Source organism: Cricetulus griseus, chromosome 5, assembly GCF_003668045.3.
Source record: "Cricetulus griseus strain 17A/GY chromosome 5, alternate assembly CriGri-PICRH-1.0, whole genome shotgun sequence".
NCBI classification, from domain to species: Eukaryota; Metazoa; Chordata; class Mammalia; order Rodentia; family Cricetidae; genus Cricetulus; species Cricetulus griseus.
Genome location: NC_048598.1, coordinates 88,651,186 through 88,675,963, shown reverse-complemented (window position 1 = coordinate 88,675,963; position 24,778 = coordinate 88,651,186). Strand labels below are relative to the sequence as shown.

Below are 24,778 nucleotides of genomic sequence, written 5' to 3'. Positions count from 1 at the left end.
CACAGTAATTTTAAAACAATAGGCAATGTCTACTTTTTCATTATTTATAGTGGCTCCCACACATAAATAAGTACACAGTGATACTTACTTAAGATACTACAGTCGAAACAGAATATCCTTTTGGTCTCCTGATAGGCTAGGGGTTTTAAAGATAGGAAGCCTAAATCTAAGAAGGCAATAGAAGAAAAGCCTTCATTTGGAACCCCAGAACAGTCTCCTGGCAGTCTACAGTAACATCATTAACACACACAGAGCCAAATGCTTGTTTTATTGATTTCCTGAGTGGGGCAAGGTAGGGTGGTGAAGAGGGTTAAAAAGGTTTGTTTCCAGCTTCAAAGGACACTCATTCCCAAACAGACCTTCATCCTGACTACGTGTGAACAGACACTGTTCCTTCTGCTTTCAGGACACTTGAATTTAAGATGCTGTGGACAGAATGCTTCTCTCTGAAATGCAGTGCACCCATCTAGACAGATGGGCACTCCATGGGCTTTGTTCACAGGAGACAGGGACTGGCACTTTAGCTTCAACAACATTTACAATAAAAAATCGCAACTTGTTTGACTTGTGGCAGGACTGGTTACTAAGGGACCATTCAGCAATAATTTTCTTGAATATCTATAGCTAATGAAAATGCATTTAACCAAGGGACTGCTGATCCTAAGAACTGTGACATTTGTGAGTAAGGAAGGAATTCTAAGTCTGGATATCAAATTCAGAGCAAAGTATCAGTAATTTCAGATTGCAATATCTATAAATAAAATACATGGATCAGATAAGAATTATATGAATAATGTTAAATAGAAAGTGCATATGGAACTCAGGAATACCTTTTCCGTTAATTTTGTCACTTATTCTAGTTCAGTAAAATGCTCACAAGGAATAACCTCTTAAGGCAGAAGCCTGGTTATAACACTGCTGTTCAGAGCTTCATGATAGCAAATGCATGGATATTGATCAATTTCCCTGCTTTAGACTGACACTCATCTTGAAGCAGGTTATTTTGTAAGATGGAACATCCATGTTATACCTTGAGAAGTCAAGGCAGAAAGTACAACTACAGAAGGTCAGAGGGTTCACCAGAGCATCTAGACAGAGGTCTGTTTGTAGTTTTTGGTGTCCAGAACCTTTTTTCCACACATGGCACAGATGCCTGAAACAAAAAGAAAACATATAAGCAACCAAGTAGTACCAGCTTTTGGTTTCCTTATGTTAATATAAACTTAAAACCACTTGGCGGGTGTGGAGAGAAGGCTCAATGGTTAAGAGCACCTACATTGCAATCATATAAACTAGAGTTTGGAGTTCAACATTTACATATCCTCGAAAATGCCCACAATTCCAGATCCAAGTGGGGTGGAGACAGGAGGATCCCTGGGGTCTGTCTGCTGGTTTCCCCAGAAAACAGGAGCCACTGGTTCAGGGAGAGACCCCACCTCAAGAAAGAGGAGGTAAAAAGCACAGAGGAAGAAGACATATGGCGCCCTCTTTTGGCTTCTGCATGAATGCCTAAGTGTGTCTCACGCACATGTGTACACACACATACACACACAAGTAGAATCTTTAAGAACTTCACAGCAAAGAAAAAAAAGAAACATCCATTGACTACAAGTATATTTTAAACTATCTTGTTTTAGGAAAAAGAATATTTGACTAACAATTTATGAAAGGCTACTCCTTTCTGTTATCCAAGTCAACATCAAATTGAATAGATCTGATATAAATAGAAAAATTAACTTAAAGAAACTTACCTTTTTTGTAGGCACAGCCTTGACAGTAATGAGAACCAGGCTGGTGTACAGAGCTTTTACAAATTCTGCAAGTGGAGAACTTATTCTTTCCATATGGATCAAACCTATAAAGTTTAAAAAAGAAGAAAGATATTGGTACTACAAACTCTTAACTCGTGGTAAGCAACACCTATGACTAATGTATACACCATCATTTCTCCCATCAAATTCTGTGACTGACAGAGCCCTTCTCTGTAATATGCCTGCATTCCTCTGCCCTTCCATGTAAGCTGTATATTTATGAAGCCCCAGTTGTATTTATTTTCAGACCCGTTCCTATGTCTTGTAGGTGTCATTCTATTTATGTGACAAATACAAAAATTGATGAAATGTCAGTACAAGAAATGACTAAGTCTACCAAAAAACCCAAGTATCTGCTTTAGGGTGACTAATTATGAACTGTTTTAACTACTGTTGAATCAGGTATGGGTAAGCCAACTACTAAACATTACAAATATTTTGTGAGTGTTTGTGTATGTAAGTATGCCACATGTGTGCAGTAGCTGTGGGGGCCAGAGGGTTTGGGTCCTGCCGAGCTTGGGTTACAGGTGGTTTTGAGCTGCCTAAGGTAGGTGCTGAGAACTGAGCTCAGGTAATCTCTCCCAGGACCAATTCCTTTCCTTGCCTTTCTTTTGAAAACCCAGGCTGGATGACCCTGAACTCCTGATTCTTTTATCACCAGGACCTGAGCACTGGGATCATGGGCACGTGCCATCCATCACACCTGGCTTAGTTCTTGGTTCACTGAGGTGTAGAATATATACTCTGGTGATGGTTTATGTGAGGAAAATGATATAAAATTCCCGTCAGGCTTTACCTCTATACCAAATGACAGATGAATGCATCCACAGTTTATGTGTTAAGATAAAATACGGTATGTACATGCATTTTTAACTGATGGGCCTAATCCCTTCGAATGAAGGGTTTCTGCTATGTGAACATGGTATCCTATAGGAACCATAGGGCAAATAACTTTAGAAGAAACAGTTCTCTCAAAACTGGCAATAATTCTCTAACTTAAAACTGTTTGCCCAGCTCCAAAATGACTACTTATATTTTCTCTGTGTAGCATCATAGTCCTGGTATGCTGTCTGGGGTATAGTTCAGGAGCTCCTTTTTTTTTTTTTTTTTTTTTTTTGGTTTTTCGAGACAGGGTTTCTCTGTGTAGCGTTGGAGCCTATCCTGGCACTCACTCTGGAGACCAGGCTGGCCTCGAACTCACAGAGATCCGCCTGCCTCTGCCTCCCGAGTGCTGGGATTAAAGGTGTGTGCCACCAATGCCTGGCCAGGAGCTCCTTTTTTTTGTTTTGTTTTGGAAACCTTTTGCCTTCATTTATTTTTATTTTATGTGTACGGGTATCTTGTCTGCATGTATGTCTGTGTACCATGTGTGCAGTGCCTGTGGAAGCCAGAAGAGCACCGGATATCCTACTGGAGTTACAGACCCCTGTGAGCCACCACATAGGTGCTGGGAATTGAACCCAGATCCCCCGGAAGAGCAGTCAGTGCTCTTAACCACTGAGCCCTCTCTCCAGCCCCATTATTTTCTATATTAAACAGACCCCCTTTGCTTGCTTGTTTTTATTTTAAGATGAATCTGGTTACATAACCCAGCAGGTCATGGGATTTACCGTCTTCCTATCCCATTCCCCACATGCTGGGATTACTAGCATGCACCGCCACTGCCAGGCAACAGGTCACCTTTAAAGGTTAACTTTCCTAAACTCAAGACCAGGACTCTGCTCCCACAGAGTAAACGTGTGGAGTCCTTCTCTCAAACCATACTTTTATTGTTCTAAGACGACACTTTAATTCCTGAACTCTCATGATTAATTGGCAGAGTTTTTCTCTTCTTCCTTTCTCTTTAAGATTCCATTAATTTTTAAAATTCTGTCAGTGTGCATGTTTGTATGGGGGTGGTGATTGTGCTGCTATGGTCAGAAGATGGCAGTGGATGCCCTGGAACTGTAGTTAGAGTGGTCGTTGGATGCCCAAACTGAACTCAGGTCCTCTGGAAAACAGTGCTCTTAACCACTGAGCCATCTCTCCAGCCTCCCAGTTTCTTGCTTCTTAGAAATAATGGCATTGGAAATTCAATGCGATACAGTAGTGTAATTTCTCAAATAAGCTAGCTAGAGCACTCAAAAGTAACAGCCACACTTCAGAAATAAGGAACTGAAGGTATATGAAGTTGCAAAATTCATATAAATCACCAGTGAAAAACTGAATGGTCTTAGGAAACACCAAGTCAATTGACAATACAGAGCATGATGCTATGCCGAACATTAGGCCTATTATGCTGTTTTGTCAATTTTTTAGTAAGTACCTACTATGCAGGAGCCACTTTATATATAAAGTAAACACTTTATTATTATTATTTCTTTTAATCATTGGGATGATGCCACACAATGGCTACTTATTCATTTAACAAATATCTACCAACTACTTACTGTATCCAAATACTGTTCTAAATACCAAAGAAGAACATTACAAATTCCCGCCCTCAAGAAACTCATAGAAAAAATAAAGACAATCCAATAAAACAAGTTTTTCGGATAAGCAGTGAGTGTTACAAAAAGAATCCCAGCTGAAAGGTGTAGGGGAGCAGAGATAAATACTGGTTAAGGAGCCCTCACTGAAAAGCTCACATCTCAGCTTCAGCCAAGTAACAAGCAGTCAGGCGGAAGCTAGGAGCAGCAAACATAACCCACTTCAGGTGAAAGCGGGATTGGCAAATCTAATGAGGATGTTACATGGAGAACTTGGATTCTATTCTACAATGGAGGGCTTTAAGCAAAGGAATTCTATGACCTTCTAAATGATCACTCTGGCTAACAACCAGTCAGAGTGGTAAAAGGAAGCAAGCAAATGGGATAGCAATGGGAAGGGTTCATGCAAAAATGTAAACTGTATATGATGAGGTATGGTGTCAAAATCTTATTTTTAAGACGGGAGACATTTTGTCCTCATTCTCAAATGACAAGATACAATTCATAAAGGGTAAGAACCTGCAGTAGCATGCTCCAGGTCATGTGACTACAGAGATACAGAGTCCAGTTTTAAATTCAGGTCCAACTCCAAAGCTTATGACTTTCCCACATTTCCTTGGTGCCTTTGATTTGTAGGCAAATTAACACGTAGATCAAATAGAAATCATGTTTTCTGGTAAACTAATACAAAGCAGCACTAGTATCTTCATATACTGGCAGAGGGTGGAGGAATAGCTCATAGCAAACAGGCTGCTGTTGTATGCCAACATCGCCTAACTCGACCACAATGGGATCAGGCAAAAGTTCAGATCAGTAGCCTTGCTATTTAAAAAGTCACCTTTAGGACTGCCCTAGGGATGTTTCCACCTACCTTGCTTTTTTCGAAGTCAAAGCTTTGTTTTCATTCAGCTTCCTTCCACCACTTTCTATATATTAAAAAAAAAAAAAAATGCAGACATATAAATTTACTTCTATGCATCTAACATATAATGTTAAGTATGCATACACACACACACACACACACACACACACACACTAAATGCTCAGGAATTAGCTTTAAAGTTCACTTTTTGACTTTCTACTAATAAATTACCCTTTATCTGATTTTTTTAAAAAAACCCTCCTATAATAGCTCAGTTCTTAGTAAACACTTGTATGAAATATAATTGCTTTATTACTTAGTCCCAAAGTAGTGTTTTGGCAATAGCCTACATTTTCTTTGGATCTGTAACATCTTTCTACTTTGATAGTATAGACTGAACACAGAAAAACATTGGGCTTCCCCCACTTTTGAATATATTCTTTGCTATATGTGTTTTTTTGTTTGTTTGTTTTTCAGAGACAGGATTTCTCTTGTAACACTGGCTGTCCTGGAACTTGAAGTGCATGCAGACCAGGCTGGCCTTGAACTCAAGAGATCTGCCTGCTTCTGCCTCCCAAGTGCTGGGATTAAAGGTGTGCATCAACATGCCTAGTTCAAATTTGTTCAAGAACATAAAATTTAGATGTGGGAAGGAAATTTAAATACAGACCTTATTAAGCTGAATCAAATAGACACACACTGAAATAATTTAATAATTTTACTACGTGTGGACTACATTAGGAATCCATATATGTCACTAAGATGATGAAAAAGAAAGAAGATATAAAATCACAGGGGAAACCCAGTACTCCTTATTGTTTAATCGATGAGATAAACTGCACTTAACATTTTATTTTGCTAATAGTGAAACACTAAAGCAGTGTCCATAAGTAATTGATCCAGTTGCTATTTCCGAATAGGGAACAATACCTGTGGTGTTCCGTGCACCATCTTTCCATGTATCTGGAGTGATAACTGTGCCGAGTTTCTTTTCACCTGTTGTAGGAAGATAGCAAAAGGGAAGTAGAATTATCATCTAATAAACATACTATGTGGAAATTAAATAATGAGCCCATTTCTAACTTTAAAATAATAATTTAAAATAATAAATATCATGCCTGTGGTTCATAATGATATCAAGTCAGATTACAGTAGGAACCTACTAACTGGGGTGGAAACGAGTGAATGAAGACTTAAGATAGTAACTGTGGGCAATGGATAACTGATTCTGAATAAGATGCTTTCACTGTTTATACTTTGAACAATTCTGACAAACTTATTCACTCCTTCAACATTTCCTAATCACCTAGTATGTACAAAACACTATGAAAGATAATGATGAAAATAAAACCATGAATCCAGATTTTAGGGGGTTTATATCCAAATTCACTAGTTTCCTAAGAGCTTATAGACAGATCATAGGAAATAAATGAACCAGATAGAACTGCACACAAATCTAATATGTGTGTTTCTATTTTTTCCTTAAATATATATATACATATATACACACATATGTATACATATATACTCACATATGAATATATATATATTTATCAGTATTCATCAGATTTTCAAAGTGATCAGAGACTTTAAAAAAAGTGAAGAACCCTTCAGTAAAAACATAAGCTGGAAAAGAAAGTATAATAATAGTGAGCCAATTGAGACAGTTTAAGCATCTAGCAATGCAAATATGAAGAAGATGAAGTCAAACTACACAGACAAAGACATATCCTGAAGAAAGGAATGGGAAGTTCAGGGTGTACATCAGACCTAAGGTAATCTGGCTAACTCAAGTGTGAAAGGGATAAACACTGGTGAAAATGAGGTTGGAAGGGTAAGCCAGGGTCTTATCTGTAAAGGGTCTCAAACATCCAAAATAGGCAGAGTTATTTTTTATTGTTTAAGTAAGGAAAAGGTCAGGGTGGAGAATCGAATTTGATTCTCAATGGTATAGATGTGTTAGCTGAGGCAAACACTCCCCAAAGACTTAATGGAGCCAGAGAAATAAAGTAGACCAAAAAACAAAACAAAACAAAACAACCCAAAAAGAACAAAAAACCCAAAACAACAACAGCAAAACAAATATAAAAAAAACAACAAAAAACTGCAAAATAAAAACAATAAAAAAAAAAACTTCCTGTAACTTGGTAAATGGAAGACTACTGGTATAAGTTTAAAAGTTCTTTTAGTAGTATGGAAAATCAGTTTGTACTTCTAAAGTTATAAGAAGTAACTCCAAAAATCTGGAGAAAAACAAGGTTTTTGAACAATTTATGACACAAGGAAAGACAGAACTGTGGTGGTCGCCTGACATTATAGCTTTTGTATGAGCAAGATTTCAGCTTACGTGCAGGGTGAGTATGATGAGCAGACCAGGAGGTTAAAAATAAGAAAACCTTAGGGGACCCCCCCACCCCCGAAAAGCAGAGAAGTAAATAGTAGGAGGGGGAGAGATGACTTTTTACCAAACACATTAAAGTCCAAAATATGTGCATTTTACGTTAACACCACAATGGATCTTGGATTCTCAAAATTTTTATGTTCCTTGGAGATATTAACTGACAATTTCCTACTATCCTCAATGTCTGCTGGGACAAAGCACTTAAAATATAAAGGGAATTACAAACAAGTGCAAGTAGACAGAACTTTTGTCATCTATTATTAAATGTACAAAACTGACAAAAATTACAAAGAAGACCCATATTACACAGCATAAAAGGGTAGGTACACAATATAAATACATTTAAGCCACAGTTAATCAAACATCTCCCCCACTTTCAAAATGAATTAAGAAAATGCTGCTTAAAGATGGAGGCTAGGCCTGATGGCAGAGGCCTGTAATTTTTGCTACTTGGGGTTGTCTGTGCCCAGAGTTTTATCAGGGGCTATAAACAAAACGGATCACGTACATTAGACAATAATTGGGATACAGAATTAGAATCTTGTGTCTAGCCCGAGGAAAAGAGAGTGAGACAGGAAAGCTTTTTTTTTTGGTTTTTCGAGACAGGGTTTCTCTGTGGCTTTGGAGGCTGACCTGGAACTAGCTCTTGTAGACCAGGCTGGCCTCGAACTCACAGAGATCCTCCTGCCTCTGCCTCCTGAGTGCTGGGATTAAAGGCGTGCGCCACCACCTCCCGGTTCAGGAAAGCTATTTTTAAACCAACCAACAGTTTTTGCGGTTAAAAAAATCAAATATTTTCAACAAACCTCACAGGTTTCATTACAATTATTGAATGGTAACTAAAAGGTTTTAAGGTAACTAAAAAGTCAGAGGTGACTACGATGATGAGACTTTCTTCTTCCCCTGACCCAATGCTGAGGGTATTAATGAAAAGAATGGACGGGATGGTACAAAATATCCAGTTAAACTTAACATGTATTAAATGTTGCATGGCTTTTTTTTAATGTCAAGATTCAAACACTTCAGGGACATATTAATAGCACTAGAAATGATTCCTTGTTTATAGTCTTAAAACGTTAACTGAGAGCCTGCTACCGGAAAGATTTCGAAGATCCGTTTTAAGCCTCCGGGAACCAAGTCAAGAAGCTGCAATTGAAGAGACGCAGGAGAAGAGCAACAGAAACAAACACAGAGGTGCAGGCCTGGCCTGACACCGTTCTGAACACTATGTATGGAACTACATAGTCCCTGGGACAGACCAGAGTGACGGAGGGAAGACAGAGGTCACAGCCAGAGACCCAGGCAGAAGCAGCGAGGGCCGAGATCGCGTGGGAATTTCGTCAGGCTCCCCCGGCATCCTCCTCCCACAGCAGCGGCCCCTTGACTTACATTTTTCGCACACCATCCTTCCACGAACCGTCTCCTCCAAAAGACATCAACAACACAGCCTGAGAACGCTTCCCCTTCCGGCTACGTCAGCTCGCTTCCGATCTCCCCGCTTCCGGCTCCTGCCTATCCTGCCCCGGGAAAGTCGCGGGAGGGACCAACGAGGGCTGGTGGGCGGGGCTTCCATCTCTGTCCCGCCCCGCCTCTCTAAGGATTGGCTGTGGGCTTGGGAGTCCCCACCTTCCTGGGTCTGCGCCTGCGCGTGGGCCATGGCAGCCGGGCGCACCTGAGGAGGGTAGGAGGCGGTGGTGTCCCCTTCCTTCCCTGCGGCGGGCGGGAGAGTTAGGTAAGCCGGCGGCATGTACCTCACGCTCGCCCGGGGCGGGTGCAGGTCCTCTTTCGACTGCCGCGGTGGCCTCCGGAGCGCCACGCTTCCTGCGGACCAGAAGATGTCCGTGCGCGGGACGTACCCTCTGGGATCCCGGCATCGGTCCGTCACTGCGTCCGGTCAGCGCCCTCTCTCTCTCTCTCTCTCTCTCTCTCTCTCTCTCTCTCTCTCTCTCTCTCTCTCTCTCTGTCTGTCTGTCTGTCTGTCTCTGTCTCTCTCCCTCTCCCTCTCTCTGTCTCTCTCCCTCTCTCCTCCTCTCCCCTTCTCTCCTCTCCTCTCTTCTCACTCACTCTCTCTTTCCTCTCTCCTCTCCTCTCCTTCTCTCTCTCTCTGATGACGCCCCTCACTGCCCACACTCCCCGCCTCCCTGTTGGGGCAGCATCCCGAGCCAGCCTGGGGTGGGGTTGAGCTGCGCTCCACACCTGGGCAAAGGAGGGCTTGGGAGCAGCCGCACCTTCTGACCGGCTTGCGTCGGATCGCGACTCCAGTTGGTGACTTCCATAGGTCTGGAGTGCTGGGGGACCTCGGGACCCGCCAGTGTCGGCCATAGCACCATCCAGCAAGCCTTGGCGTTTGGGTACCGCTCGCTGTGCGAGATCAGCATCTGTAGGTGGTCCAGAAGCGCTCTCTGCTCAGAGGATGGATTCCCTATCTCCCCCCTCCTCCCACCTGCCTGACCCTGGCACTGGAGGGAAGAATCCAAGCTTTGCCATTTATCCCTTCCTCTCCGGACCCCTGCAGGATGTCTTCATGTTGAGGAGGCTATGCTTGAAATGGCTATAGTGTGTGTAACCTTGGCCATGTCTGCTAACTTGTTCCTCCAGTTTGCTTAATCAGTAGTATCGTATTTGCCTTTGAAAACGATTGTGTGAATTAAACAAGGGTTGATAGAACGATGCCCACACTTGGACTTTTACTTTTCAGGCCAGTTCCTCTTCCCTGCTGTGTGGATGTTTCTGTTTGGGCGGGATTTTTACCACTATGTAACTTGTATTACTTTTTTAGTTCTTTCTTAATTTTAACCAATATAACCTATAATTAGGTCAAAGATATTATATAGAGACCGTAAACGTTTGTTTCTCCTCCCACCCATGTGCTTTTTGACTAGAACATAGCGTCTGTGACAGTGTTATTTTGTTTTTCCAGGAGCTTTCCCTAGTTTAACATAATGACCATGTAAATATTGTTCTCAACACCATTTATATATCCAAGTGTGTATTTGGTTGGGCATTTAAGAACTAGAATGATTTCATCTTCCTGATCTTGGCCAAAATAAAGGGAAAAAAAAGTAAAATTAGTTGCTTCTTCGTCTCTAATGCATGCCCCCGTTGCAGAAATCAGTCATGAATATTTAAATTTTTTACCGAATTTTTTAAGGCTCTGAAAGATATTTGTATCATATTAGAAAAAATCTAAAATGACAGAATATAAACTCTGTCTTCTGTTCTTTGAAAAAATATATTGTCCATAGAAAATTATTAGTACAAGGCTTATTTTTAGAGTATCCAAGTGTTTGGGACATGGAAAAAAAATCATTACATGTTTTTCTTAATTTCTTTTCTACTAGATAGCTACTCAAGAAAACACCATGAAAGATACTGACATCAAGAGACTGCTGTATTCCAATCTTTTGTGTATATTTTCAGTTTTCTTAAGCATTTTTATTCCATCCCTCTTCCTGGATAACTTCTCAATACTGGAAACTCACCTGACTTGGCTGTGTACGTGTTCTGCTTCTGTGACTGGTGTCAATCTCCTGTTACATTTAGTAGTGAAACCAAATGTGTCTTCTAGAAGAAGTTCCTTATCACACAAGGTAAGGCTTACTTATTAATAACCAGTTTTGAGATGGAAGTAATAGCGTAAGAATGAAGCATTGTGCTGGGCCTTGGTGGTGCATGTGTTTAATCCCAGCACTCAGGAACCAGAGGCAGGTGGATCTCTCTGAGTTCCAGGCTAACCTGATCTACAGAGCTAGTTCCAGGATAGCCAAGGCTACATAGGGAAACCCTGCCCTGAAGGAACAAAACAAAGAATTAAGTATTGTTATATCCTTATTGAGTTATTTACAGCATATAAAGAGAACCAAATCCACCCCAAAGCAGTAGCCTGTCACCTACAATGTTTAATAGATCTTTGTTATGCATTAATTGTGGAATTATGATACCTTCAGTGCATCACAATATAAATAACACCTTGTATAGTCATTGTTTACCTTGGATAGTCATTGTTTTATATCATCACTGAAGATAACGTATAAGACACTGCAGTTTATTTTTTAGTTTTTTAGTTTTTCGAGACAGGGTTTCTCTGTATTGCTTTGGAGCCTATCCTGGAACTGGTTCTGTAGGCCAGGCTGGCCTCGAACTCAGAGATCTGCCTGCCTCTGCCTCCAGAGTACTGGGATTAAAGGCATACGCCACCAATGCCTGGCCTATTTTTGTACTTTTTAGTGTGTTGAGTAGGTGGGTGGGTTACACTGTGTGCAAATGCATGGGGAGGCTGGGGAACAACTTCATCTTTAGAAACACTGCCCACCTGCTCCACACAGTGTCATTCATTGTCCTGGAGCTTACCAATTAGGCTAGACTGGCTGGCCAATGAGCACCAGAGATCCTTCCATCTCTCCCCAGTGCTGGGATAAGTGTGCCCTCAACTCAGGTCCTTTTTGCTTATTGACAGGTGTCTCCAGCCTGTGTATATTTTAAAAATTTATTTTTTAATTCTTTGATAGCTTTATACAGGTGCACAAAGTTTTTTTGATCATATCCATCCCCTACTCTACTCCTAATCTCTGCCCAACTTCATATCCTTTTTGTTGTTGTTCTTGTTATAACCTCCAGAGTCCCATATCTGCACAGATGTGAGGCCATCCACTGGAGCATGGCCAACCCACCAGGGACCGCACTTCTAAAGAAAACTGACTTTCTTTGCCTTAGTAGTCATCAGCTGTCAATAACTCCCTCAGCTAGGGGTTGAGGCCTTCCTTAAACAAGAAGTGAGTTTTCCAGAAATTGCAAATTAAGTCATCGTAACTGTTATTCCACATGTGGCTTTCCTTGACTAAACAGTTAAAAGTTTTCAGATATTAGAATCCATATTTTTTCCAGAATAATCACTGTTCTATGACATTTGACAATTAACATTCAGTTAAAATCCTCACTGAACATTCAATACTACATATAACTCCCTCTTAGAGTGTTTTAGACTGACTTACAGTTTAAAACATTAATATGTGTTTTATAATCATATCATCTTGAGTTTCAGATCAAGTGTGTTCCAGGCATGGACCTATTTGTAGATCTTTAAGTCTTTTTTTTTTTAAAATACTATTTATACAGCAATAGGAATATGATTTTGGAAATTATTTACTATTTTGCTTTTTTGATGTAAATTCCTCAGTTTTGTTTTAAAATGAAAGAAAAGTATAGTATTCAGTATTTTCTGTAGGTAATTCATGTGTCTTTACATAATAAGGTCACTGTGGTTTTTGTATCCTAACACTCTATTATTAACATTTCTTAAGTATTAAAAATATTATAATCATACTACATAAACAGAAATCAATTTTGGCTTTTATGCAGGTGTGGGATAGAGTATATTTGTATGATACTTGTTTTTTAAATTAAAAAAAATATTTAGTGTGTGTGTGTGTGTGTGTGTGTATGCATGCAACACAGCTTCCATATTAAGGTCAGAGTGTGTTCCCTACTTCCATCATGTGGGTCCCAACAGTTGAACTCAGGTCATCAGGCTTGGAGGCAAGGGCCTTCACCCGCTGAACCATCTTGCTGGCCCTGTCTTTGAAGTTTTTTGCAGTCTGTTTTGAGGACTGTTTATTCGATAAGATGTGATCGGATTTGAAGTTATCCAACAAAGAATGTCCAGCTGTTTCTGAAGTTATGGGAACAAGTTATATTTGTATGTAAAACGGCAGAATTTGTAGCTTTTTAAGTAGTTTCTTGAGTCTTCAACTTCTTCCTTCTCTTTTAGGTGACCAGAGTTTTGAAATGCTGCATCTACTTTCTTCTGTCTTGTTTTTTCCTTCATATCATTTTTGTTCTATATGGAGCACCACTAATAGAGTGAGTTCTGAATGCTTATGTTTTCATGTATTAATTTACTAAATGATATGCTAACTTTTTTTTGATATGCTAACTCTTAGCAACTCTAGTATAACCATAGTGGGTTTGATTAATGGATCAAGGTAGAAAGCTCTATTATTGTCCTATTTTTAGTACTGTTAAAAACATCGAGACAACTTAATTCTTCACATATTTCTGTTTTTTAGCTTTCTGAAACCTAACTGTACTTCATAAACACTATATATATAATAGTAATTAATGTATGGCTATGAAAAACCTCTAGATGTCCAACCTTTTGACATTACAACACAATATGGTCATCTGCAAAATTGTATTTAAGAACCCTGTGATGATCATATTACCAAAATCTGACAGTGTTATAAGTTTATGATTTGGAATATATCCATAGCTATCCTTGGATGAAGGACACAGGCTAGACATGCCTTGATTTATGCAGGCAACTCACTATTGTGATATGTGTAAATTGGTTATAAATAGTATTTCAGTGACTCAAATATGACTAGAGAGTGTCTGAATTTATTTTCTTCAGGGACATAGATTCCTTTATCAAATATCAACGTTTATATTAAAATTTAACAGTCTTTAAAACTGGACAAATTTCAAATTAGTGGGACCTAAATTCACAAATGTTTGTTACATGATACATTTCATTTTAGCAGTGATTAAATGATCATGGTGAAGTGAGTGATTATACATTCTCACACACACACACATAAAGCTACAGATGCAGACACACAGACACAGTTGTACACACACAGTAAACTAACAGATCATTCTATTTTAGACAGGACAGAAAAGTCTTTGTCATAGAAAATGGTTTTGTCTAATCCATCTTAAGAGAATCAGTGAAAAGACAATGTGTTTCATAGTTCAAAATTTTATCAAAACACAAATTGTTAGACTTCAATCAGAAACTCTTGAGGTGTAACTATCTTTAGTTTTAGTCGCTTCATAAAAAGAAGCAGTTCAACTGTAGGAGTTCTGGAGATTGTTAAGGACGAAAACTTATTATCTAAAACTGAGTGTTTTGGTTATTTTGTTTTGCAAGAAGGCCTCAGTATGGATCTTTAGATTTTTAACATTTTTGAAATTTATGATTAAAAGCAGGTAATTTGCTAGGACGTTTCTGAAGCTTGTCGAATAATTTAGTCTTATTTAGTGGCTCTTAGGTAGTTTTCCCAACTAAAGTATAAGAAGATATTCGTATAGAGAACACACTTAGAAAGATGACTCATGCCTGTGAATACATGTACCTCTAATACTTCTGAAACATGAACAGATTTTCTTTTTGATCCTAGGTTGGTGTTGGAAACATTTTTATTTGCAGTTATCTTGTCTACTTTTACTACAATTCCTTGTTTGTGTTTGCTAGGACCAAATCTCAAAGCATGGCTGAGAGTTTTCAGTAGAAATGGGTAAGTTTAACATTCATACTTTAGTGACATTCAAGACCTAAAGAAGCATTTTCTATTTGTGTTGGTGTAGTCATCCTCTCAGTGTCTCGAGGCACTGTCCAGCTCTCAGATGTCAAAAGGGCCAGTGCTCTTGGAGAATAGAGGCTGGAGGCAGACAGTGTGAGAGAACCCCAGACAGAGAGAACTACAGCCCCTGCCTCCACATTAGCAAGATAAAGTACTACAAGTATAACTGCTTCTGTGCATTTCCTAATGTAGAAATGAAGTCCATAATCTAAAAATATTTTGTCTAAGCATCCCTTGGTTGGTCTTTTTGTGGCAAGATCTGAGAGTACAGGCTTTACCAGATTTCATTTCTGTAGCTGCCATTCATATATTTGCAGCATAACTAAGTTGAAGTCTTAGCTTCCTTAAAGCCATTGAGATGATACATACGAAAAATGGTTAATTTTTAACTAAGAAAACCAGGTGAGTTAGTTAGTTCTCAACGGCTTTGTCCTATTTATAACCCAGCGGCAAAACTTCTTGAGCATTTCCTCTGTGTTGTACCTTCTGCTAGCTCTTTGTGGATTACAGAATGCCCAGATTTCCCCAAAGAGCCATGTGTTCAAGGGCTATGAATGAAAAGAGCAGATGAATGGCTAACGTGCAATAATCCCACAATCAGCGCTGTAGGAGTAGGGGAGTAGCAAAGAACGGGGCTAAGGGGGCTGATCTGTGGTGGATTGGATCAGAAATACAGGCTTTGATGAAACCAAAAGAGGTATATCTTGTGCAGGGTGCTGGAGGGAGCATAGAAACTGAAGTAAGCTTGGTGTTTGTGTAAACAGCAGCTGAAGGAGAGCAGAGGACAGGCTCTGGGCAGCCTATCTCTGTAAGTTACATTTTTCTTTGATAATGAATAGTTGTTATTTTATATATGTAGGTATAGCTTTGGCTTCACTGTGTTTTATTTCTTTTTTTTTTTTTTTTCTGTAATGGCTGTCTACTCGTAAAGTTCTTAGGAACAAAAGCATATCAACTGAATATCCCCCTGCATTATTATCGTCATATCTCCAATGGAATTAGTTTATTTCAGTTTGAGAATTTTAAATATGGAAACTGGCTGAAACTTTAATGGTTGATAATGATCAGTGTGGCTTTAAATTGTGTGTCAAAGTTAGATATGTAAGGGACCCATTGTAATCTGTTTATATAGATGGTTCTTCTGTCACTTGACCTATGTGTTCTAAAACTTACTGTACTTTGCAAAAATTGGCCAGTATGGGAAGGATGGAGTTATAGACATAATGCTTGGAGACTTCATATATGACAGGAGAAAGGCTAGGAACTTAATAAAAATGGTAGCACAGTTTTATACTGAAATCGTTCAGAAACATAAATATTACGTTAAATAATATTCTTTTCCTAGGAAAAGGTTTGACATTTGTTTCTTGTCAGTTATTGTGAAGTAGTGAAAGATGGGTATTGGAAATCTGACCAAGAATTAACACCAGATGTGGATGAACATAGCTCATGATATATTAAGTAAACTGATATAGTTGGGAAATATGTTTACATATATTTTCTAAATTTATTTATTTGTGTGTGTATGCACATGTGTGCATATATGTGTGGGTGCTGTGTGGATGTCAGAGAATAACTGCAGAGGTTGTTTCTTTCCTTTCATTACATGGGTCCCAGTGATTGCACTCTGGTTGACAGGTTTGGCAGAAAGTGTCTTCACCTGCTGTGTTAGTTAGGTTTCTTTTGCTGCAATAAAACATTATGACCAAAAGCAGCTGGGGAAGGAAAGGGTTTATTCAGCTTACCTGTTCCAGTCATAGTTTATCATTGAGGGAAGTCAGGGCAAGAACTCAAGATAGGAATTGAAGCAGAGCCATGGAAGAATGCTGCTTACTGGCTTTCTCTTCGTGGCTTGCTCAGTTTGCTCTCCTGTACACCTTCTTGCCCAGGGATGGCACTACCCACAGTGGCTAGGCCCTCGAAAATCAATCATTTATCAAGAAAATGTCCTCGAGTCTTGCATACAGGCCAGTCTGATGGAGGCGTTTTCTCAATTGAGGTTCCCTCTTGATATGATGTAAACTCGTATCAAGTTGACAAAAAACTAGCCAGCACATCTGCTGAGCCATCTTGCAAGTTCATGGGAGATACATTTTTAAAAACAATATTGAGATAAGATTCACACCCTGTTTCTGTCTCTAAGCAACCGTGAATCTTGTTGGTCTCTCAGTAGGGTTGCCTGTTTCGGGCATTTCATTTGAATGAGTCATACAATTTGTGATCTTTTGTAACTGATTTCTCTTACTTAGCATAGTGTTTTCAAGGTTCATTCATGTTACAACATGAATACAGCATGTATTGATACTTAATTTCTTTCTGTAGTAGTATTAGGGGTTAAACCCTGGGCCTCATGTGCAGGAGGCAAGCAATCTACCAACTGAGCTACATCCCTAGCACCATTTAGGTTAAGAAGAAAACCCACAAAGCTTAAAGCTGTTGTACTGATGAAACAGTTATGTCTGAAGGTGGAAGGGGGGAAGAGGTAGACCCGTGGATCTCTGAAGAATGCACAAATTGATGATGTAATGGTTATCTCGAGGAAAACATCTGAGAAGCTAGTTCATAAGCTGAAGAGACTTTTCATTGAAACCTTTTAGCTAGCTTGTGAAATTTGAGCCCTATTCAGAATACGAACAATGATTAAATACTGAATTGATCTCTTGATTATTAGACCTGTAGGAGGAAGCTGCTAGGTTTCTCAGATGACACTGAAAAATCACTGGACTATAAAAGCTACCTTTCCAAAATTTCCAATGTACAATTGGTTGAAGAACAGGCAATTGGTAAACTGCTAGAAGACCTTGACTAAAAAGAATCAGTTTGTAATACAAACCACTCCATTTACTATCGTTTAGGATATGACATGAAATAATAATGAAGTAAAAATCAAACAAAACCAGCTTTTAGTAACATAAAGCATGTTCATGAACTTTGTATTAGTCCACAGAGACATTTCACCATGTTCTTTATGAAGATACTGGGGATCTAAGCAGGGTGAACTTGCTCAAGTTCCACAGTCAGTAAGCAATGGAGCTGGAGCTTGAATTCAGAAATAAGATGCCAGCAGTTCAAGTCAGAAAGCAGATTCGTGCCCTTTCTTACATAGTGGCCATCTCAGACAAGCCTCTTAGCTCCATGAATTCTCCTATGTAATATGATCAAAATAAAGTGAATATGTCCTCTTCAGGCTTATTGCTGGAGTGAGTAAGACAATGAGTAAAATCAAAGAGCAAGTGCTCAAGGAATGTTTATCAAGTCATATCTCCAACCCTGACTACAGTTTGTCTCTGTAATTTTGTTTGGCTTTTAAGTAACAGACCGACAAGTGTAGTGCATAGGTAACACAGAGGAGAATACGGCTTTGCCAGTTAGTTCAGTGTGGCGTGCCCATGGACCTGTCAGAGTGGAGCAGAAGTTTTATGTCTCCATATTCATTAGTGTAATTAGAAGCATTGGAATGAACCTAAGATGTTGAGGGTGATCAGGTCTATTTTGAATTGACATCTCACCCCTCTTCAAATCAATTAAACAGTTTATACTACTTTTAAGAGAAATAGCCAAGTTTTAATTTATTTATTTGTTTTTATGTGTATGGGTGTTTTGCCTTCATATATGTCTGTACACCACATGAATCCCTAGTGTGTGGAAGCCAGAAGGAGGTAGTCAGATCCCCCAGGATCCTAGTAGCATGTGGGTGCTGGGAATCAAACCTGGGTCCTCTGGAAGACCATCAGTGCTCTTAGCCACCGAGTCCCCTCCAGCCCCTAGGTTTAATGTATTTATTTGCAAGTTCATATAAATTCTGTGCTCAGCTGAAAATGTGAACATTTTGAGTTTGAAGATTGAGTCTTATATCCTGAGAATAAAGGATCAATTCTGATACTTTTGAAATTTAGACATACTTAATTTCATTATCTTAACAGGGTTTTTCGGTAAAGTTATTCCAGAATAGTCAATGAAATCACTGCTGAGAGGATGTTCTTGTAAAAAACTGATGGAAAAAAAAGTAACTTGGTTTCTTAAAATATTTTTACCAGCTTCTTGTTGGTAATGCATAATATTGGGTATACTTGATTTGTCAGAGTTTGATTTTGTTTGTTGCCTTGTATTTATCACAATTTGTGTTCTTTTCACTTGCAGATTGTTTTATAAAAGAGAGTAGTAACCTATCATAGGCCTTGTTTTATAGGGAAGTTTGCCTTTTGATTTGTCAGTTTGTTGATGCTGTTGTTTAAGTGTATGAGTTAGAGCTTAGTCACTTCAGCTAAATAAGTTCCTAATTAGGACAGATGCTCAGATCAGTGGTCTTGTCAAGGTGAAAGCACACAGTGACACCTGTCTTCTAGATGCAAGCAGTTCTCTTTTTGTCATCTTTATATTGATAAAGATTTTATATTGAGAAAACTACCATGGACATCAAGAGCCAAAGATTTACTCGTATGAAATTAGGTAACTTAGTCTGAATGTAGTCACATAAACTTAACAAAGATTTTAATATCTTATTAAAATTTTATTTGGTGGGGAACATTTATGCCGAAAATTGTGTAAAATAGTTTTAGCCACCAGGAGGAGTTGTACCCTCCTTTCCTTAGATCAAATCCTTAAATATATTTTGATGAGACCCTATCTAAGACACACATGCTTACTGTTCATTGACATACACAGGAGGCACTCAAAGTGGCATATTTCAGTTGATATTTCACATAATGAATTTCAGTGAAATCAAATAATATGGGCAGGTACGTAGGCCTTATTGTCATGAAGAGTGACCTATAACATTTCTTTAGTTACCTTAAAATTTTATTCAGAGCATAACAATAGGCCATTTAGTCTGTTCTCAGCCCTACTGATTATGTGCAAATATTTTATAATTATGACAGTACTTGCAGTGATAACATACTTTAGACAAGTTTATTATGGAAACCTATGGAATGAAAATAAGCTAGTGTCAGGCTGCAAGAAGTTAATGGGAATTTACCTGTTTCCATTGTTTTCTCATTTCTTTGTTACTAAAGAATGCATGTGTGGACCTATTTTTTTAGTTTAAGTAGTAAAATATATAGATTTTGTAGTAAAATCATATGATTTCAAATAAAGTTAAAGATTTAAATATGAAACAGAAAAGTTAAAGAACTAATAATACTATTAAAGGGGCAATAATTACAGATTTTATCTACTCTAATTTTGTTTCTTCATATAATGTGCAATTTTGAAACAAAAGCAGTTACTGTAGTCACTGCCTTATTATTTACTTTATTCCACTATTATGAACATTTTCATCTGAGTGTATGTGTAAAATGTACCACTTTTTGCCTAGCACCCTCAGTTATCGTATCTTTTATTTTTTTAGATTCATTTATTATGTACAGTGTTCTGCCTGCATGTGTGCCTATGCACCAGAAGAGGGCACCAGATCTCATTGTAGATGGTTGTGAGTCACCCACCATGTGGTTGCTGGGGATTGAACTCAGGACCTCTGGAAGAGCAGCTAGTACTCTTAACCTCTGAGCCATCTTGCCAGCCCCAGTTATCATATCTTTAAATGAAATGAAACCTCAGCCTGTGTTGTTTTAACCATGGAAGAATATGGTGATGCTGGAATACAGATGCCATTGCTTCTGGATACAGATAGGACATGGCTGTGCTTCTTAAGAATTCTTCCAGTGCTTGTCCTTGTTCTAGGAGGGAGAAGACAGTAGCTTCTTTTTCCTGTGCCTTCCTATCCTAACTACTGAGAAGGAGAATATGTCACTGTGATGGAATTAGTCTAAATCATCATATCATTAAAATTGTTCTGTGATTAATTTGCTACTGAAAGTTTATCACAATTTTCAGAGTTGTAAGTAAGGTGATATACGTCTTCGTTTCAAACTTGAGAAGGAGCTTCTTTGAACAGTTATAAGTAATGTGATGTGCATATTTGTTTCAACAAATTTCGGCAAGTGAACTAGATTGCTGGGCTAGAACTCGGGGATCAAAGGCAGCTGATTGAAGCTGTCACACTAATGTGAAGAATAATATACAATGACATAGATTTCCTCACCAGCACAACAGCCTGACTCATTGTCAGGTCTCTGCCTTTTATGAATCTACAGAGCTGCTTTCTCCTGGGACTCTGCCAAGGACACAGACGGTCCCATAATAGCTTCATCTGGTTTCAAAAAAGATGTTTAAGCCTTGGCCAGGATGTTTTAAAGTTTGCATCATGGAGCCACCATTTACTACATTTCAGCTGAGTTTTACTATCGAGTCACAAGGGTAACATCTACCTTGTTCTCCATTCTTTCCCTCTGCCTTAAGATACAAAATAAACAAACAAACAAACAAAAACCCCACAGGTAGGAAATATCATCCAGCATTCAAAATGCAGATCCACAACAGGAAAAACTGGAGCCAGTTAACATGAGAAGGCAGCACCAAAGAGGATTCATTTGTTATGTATCTGAGCAAATAAGTAGCCTAGACAGCTTGCCCATGGGAAGTGTGAGCAAAAGAAATAGAAGGGGCACACAACTGTGAGGGTAGGGGGCATTGAGGAGGGGAGAGACACCTGCACAGGCAGATGTGATCTGGGAAAACATGCCCCTGGACCAAAACCAAACAAATTTCACATAGTTTATTGCAGAAAAATATTATTAATTGTATTAATTTAATAAAAAAAGCAAAGATGAGAAAATGAGCTAAAGTGAAGAAGATCAGATTGCAGAATCCATGCCATAAATTCAGGACCTAAACAACACATATAAAACATATTTTAGAAATATCAAGAAGCAGCTGGGTCTACACAGTGAGTTTCCAGGTTAGCCAGGGCTACATAGAGCGACCCTGTTTCAAAAACAGAACAAAACAATGAAAGAAATATCTAGAAGCATAAAGCATGTTAGAAAATCATATTTTTGTATAAAGGAGAGGTTTAAGCCATTCAAGATGAATGAGGGATAAGGAAGGAGTTAGGAAGCATAAAGTAATTAGAGAACATATGATAGATATGAAGAAGGGACAAGGGAGACTCAAACATAAGACTACTGTGTGCTTCTGTAGTAAAAAGAATTTAAAGATGGCAGTTCTCCCCATTGAAAGAATTCTTCAGTTCTTTGCATGGAAGAGGCTCATTACGTATGCCAAGAGAATATTTGAATGAATTAGGGTTGTAGAGCAGAAGATACTGTAAAAGTAACAAATTGAACAATGGAAGAAGAGGAATGGAGAAATATAATTGTAGCTCTCAAAGCCTCAGCTGTTTGAGCTAACCCTAACATTGAGATTTGTTCAGCTTCCTCAAGGGATAAAGCTTAAATGAACCTCTGCACACCAGTGTATCTACTCTTACTACAACCCTTCCCCTCCTTCAGGAAGCTAGGCGTACACCATCTAGCCTCAATTGGAATCTAGAAACAATAAAGGAAGCCAGTAAAAACAAAGACAATAGAATGGGCAGAAGGTAACCACATGTTTTGTGTGTGTATCTGTAAAGTGTGGCAGACAAAAGAAATACTCAACAGTAAAGCTCAAGAAAATGAAATACTGTAGGAAAACAAAACAGAAGTAGAGATGAAGTCGAACAAAAAACTTATTCAAACAAAAAGATGAAGATAATTTTTCTGCATGAAATGTAAGATAGCCAGGGATAAAGAGATGATTGGAAATTCTTCCATCGTGAGGAAAAAGCATGGTCCTAGTAGAAATTGGGGCAGGTCTAGAATGGCACTGAACCTCCGTGTGGGAACCAGAATCCAAGGGAACAATGCCTTCCAAAAATCCAAGGCAAAATATTTGTAGCAATCATAATAAAATCATTTTCAGACTGAAGACATCTCTTCAAACCCATTTCCGAGAGGGGAAGGAAAAGTGATGGGGGATGGAGGAGAGAGGGGCGATGAGAGAATGAATGAGAACTCACTCAGACCCCAGAGCAGCAGGACGGAGACAAAGAAATTCAATGATGATGGTACAGGATCCTCAGAGGACTGCACTGCCTTCAGCAGGCTGAGAGCAGCCAGGCACCTCAAAAAGAAGGGGGGGGGGATGGGCAGAAAGAGGCAGCAAGCAGCTAGAGTACTTTTTAAATATTTAAAAACGAGTTAGTGACAGGTGGAAGGAGAGGAAAGAGTTCTTAGCACCTGTGGAAAATTAAAATTTATATTTACTAAGAAAAGACACATGGTTGTGGTTTGCGTTTTCATAGTTACTATAAAAAACACTGGTTATCCATTTAACTGAAGGGGGCAATTTTAGTATTGGAAAGATGACAAAGAGGGAGATCTGCCTGTGTTGATACAGAAAGCTTGTAGATAAAAGGAGCTATGTCTTCTACAGCAAAATGCAGAAAGTAATGACTTGAAATACAAGACATAAAAAAGTATATATATATATATATATATATATATTTAATTGGAAACATCTCTATAGTGTATAGAAATCAGGTAGAGGAGGAGACTTTTTTTTTCTTCAGATTTTTATTTGAATTAGAAACAAGATTGTTTTACATGACAATTCCAGTTCTACCTCCCCTCCTCCTCTGCCACCCTCCCAACTAAAACCCTACCTATCACATATCCTTTCTGCTCCCCCTGGATGGTGAGGCCTTCCATAGGGTGTCATCAGAGTCTGTCGTATCCTTTGGGATAGGGCCTAGGCCCACCCCCGTGTGTCTTGGCTCAGGGAGTATTCCTCTATGTGGAATGGGCTCCCAAAGTCCACACCTATGCAAGGAATAAGTACTGAACTACTAAGGAGGTCCCGTAGATTACCGAGGTTTCCTCATTGAAACACATGCGAGGAGGAGACTTTTATTCTAATTGTAGTCTTTGACTTTAAAGATATCACATAAGTTATTTTGATAAATATGTGATGGGGGAAGTCTTTCTGTATATATGTTTGTCTTATTGGTTGATAAAGCACTGTTGGCCAATAGGAAAGCAAGATAGGTGGGGCTAGGAGTCAAGGAGGATTCTGGGAAATGTAGTAAAGACAGAAGTCACCATGTGATCCCTGGGAAGACCACATAAGGTCGGCATCCTCGATAAGATAAGCCTTTTAAAATATATAGATAATGGTTATGGTTGATACTTAACAGAGCAAGCATATAAGAAATCCTAGTCATTGGCCAGCAACACTGTAACTAGTATAAGTCTCTGTATGTTGTTTTGGGTTCCTAACGTGGCAGTGGAAATCAGAGGGGGTTGGCAGAAATAGTTATCTTTACAAAAATGTTCACTTAAAATACAGGCTACAGAATTTTTATAGTTGTATAGTTCTTGGTTCCATTTTTTGATGTTTATTGTATGTAGGATCACAAACATACATGGATACACAAACAAAAGTAAAAGCAACCTCTTGGATTTTGCACTTTTTATTTTAATAAGCAGAAGTTGGTTACAAATGTACTGGAATAATGAAAAAATGTGAAGAGTATGTTTCTTGCTACCAGTGGCTGTGATCACATTATTACTTGATTAAAATCCTTCAGTGGTTTCTATAGCATTCTTTAATGCAATCTTAACCATAAGTCTGCTGCATTGAGATATTTCATACTGGCTAGAATGACTATAACCCACAGATAATTAGGAAGATGTAGAAAAATTGAAACCTTCACATAGGACTTGTGGAAAAATCACATGTTAGCTGCTTTGGGAAACTGTTAGTTCCTCAAATAGCAGGTGACCCAGCTATTTCCTTCTAGGTATAATCCCAAGAGAGATGAGAACCCGTATCCATACAGAGATTTGCACACAAATGTTCCTAGCAGCATTATTTTTAATAAGCCAAAGGCAGAAACAACCCAGATGCTCACCAACTATTGGATGGAGAAATAAAGTCTGCAGTATCCACACAGGGGAGTAGGATCCACTGACATAATGAAGTGTTGATACATG

General features: G+C 38.8%; 2 protein-coding genes across 8 annotated transcripts in view; one reads left to right on the top strand and one right to left on the bottom strand.

The window, feature by feature from the left end:
- Positions 1 to 249: 249 nt before the first annotated feature.
- Positions 250 to 9,065, bottom strand: Cript (CXXC repeat containing interactor of PDZ3 domain). The gene is made up of 5 exons (XM_027417981.2): positions 8,932 to 9,065; positions 6,072 to 6,137; positions 5,151 to 5,205; positions 1,752 to 1,855; positions 250 to 1,153 (listed from the first exon to the last, which is right to left on the bottom strand). Exons 1-5 carry the CDS (start codon positions 8,945 to 8,947, stop codon positions 1,089 to 1,091), a joined length of 306 nt encoding a protein of 101 aa, XP_027273782.1. The 5' UTR covers positions 8,948 to 9,065; the 3' UTR covers positions 250 to 1,088.
- A 69-nt stretch (positions 9,066 to 9,134) lies between these two features.
- Pigf (phosphatidylinositol glycan anchor biosynthesis class F) overlaps positions 9,135 to 24,778 on the top strand; it is a 28,945-nt gene continuing 13,301 nt past the window's right edge. For 4 of the 7 annotated variants that reach the window (XR_004770292.1, XM_027417977.2, XM_035445598.1 and 1 more), the window contains exons 1-4: positions 9,135 to 9,274; positions 10,884 to 11,132; positions 13,310 to 13,401; positions 14,721 to 14,837. Coding sequence is in view for 6 of the 7 variants with exons in the window: in XM_027417977.2 (XP_027273778.1) it covers positions 10,905 to 11,132; positions 13,310 to 13,401; positions 14,721 to 14,837 (437 nt within the window). In the remaining variant the exon portion in view is untranslated. The other 3 variants (XM_027417976.2, XM_027417974.2, XM_027417975.2) reach the window with 3 other exon arrangements.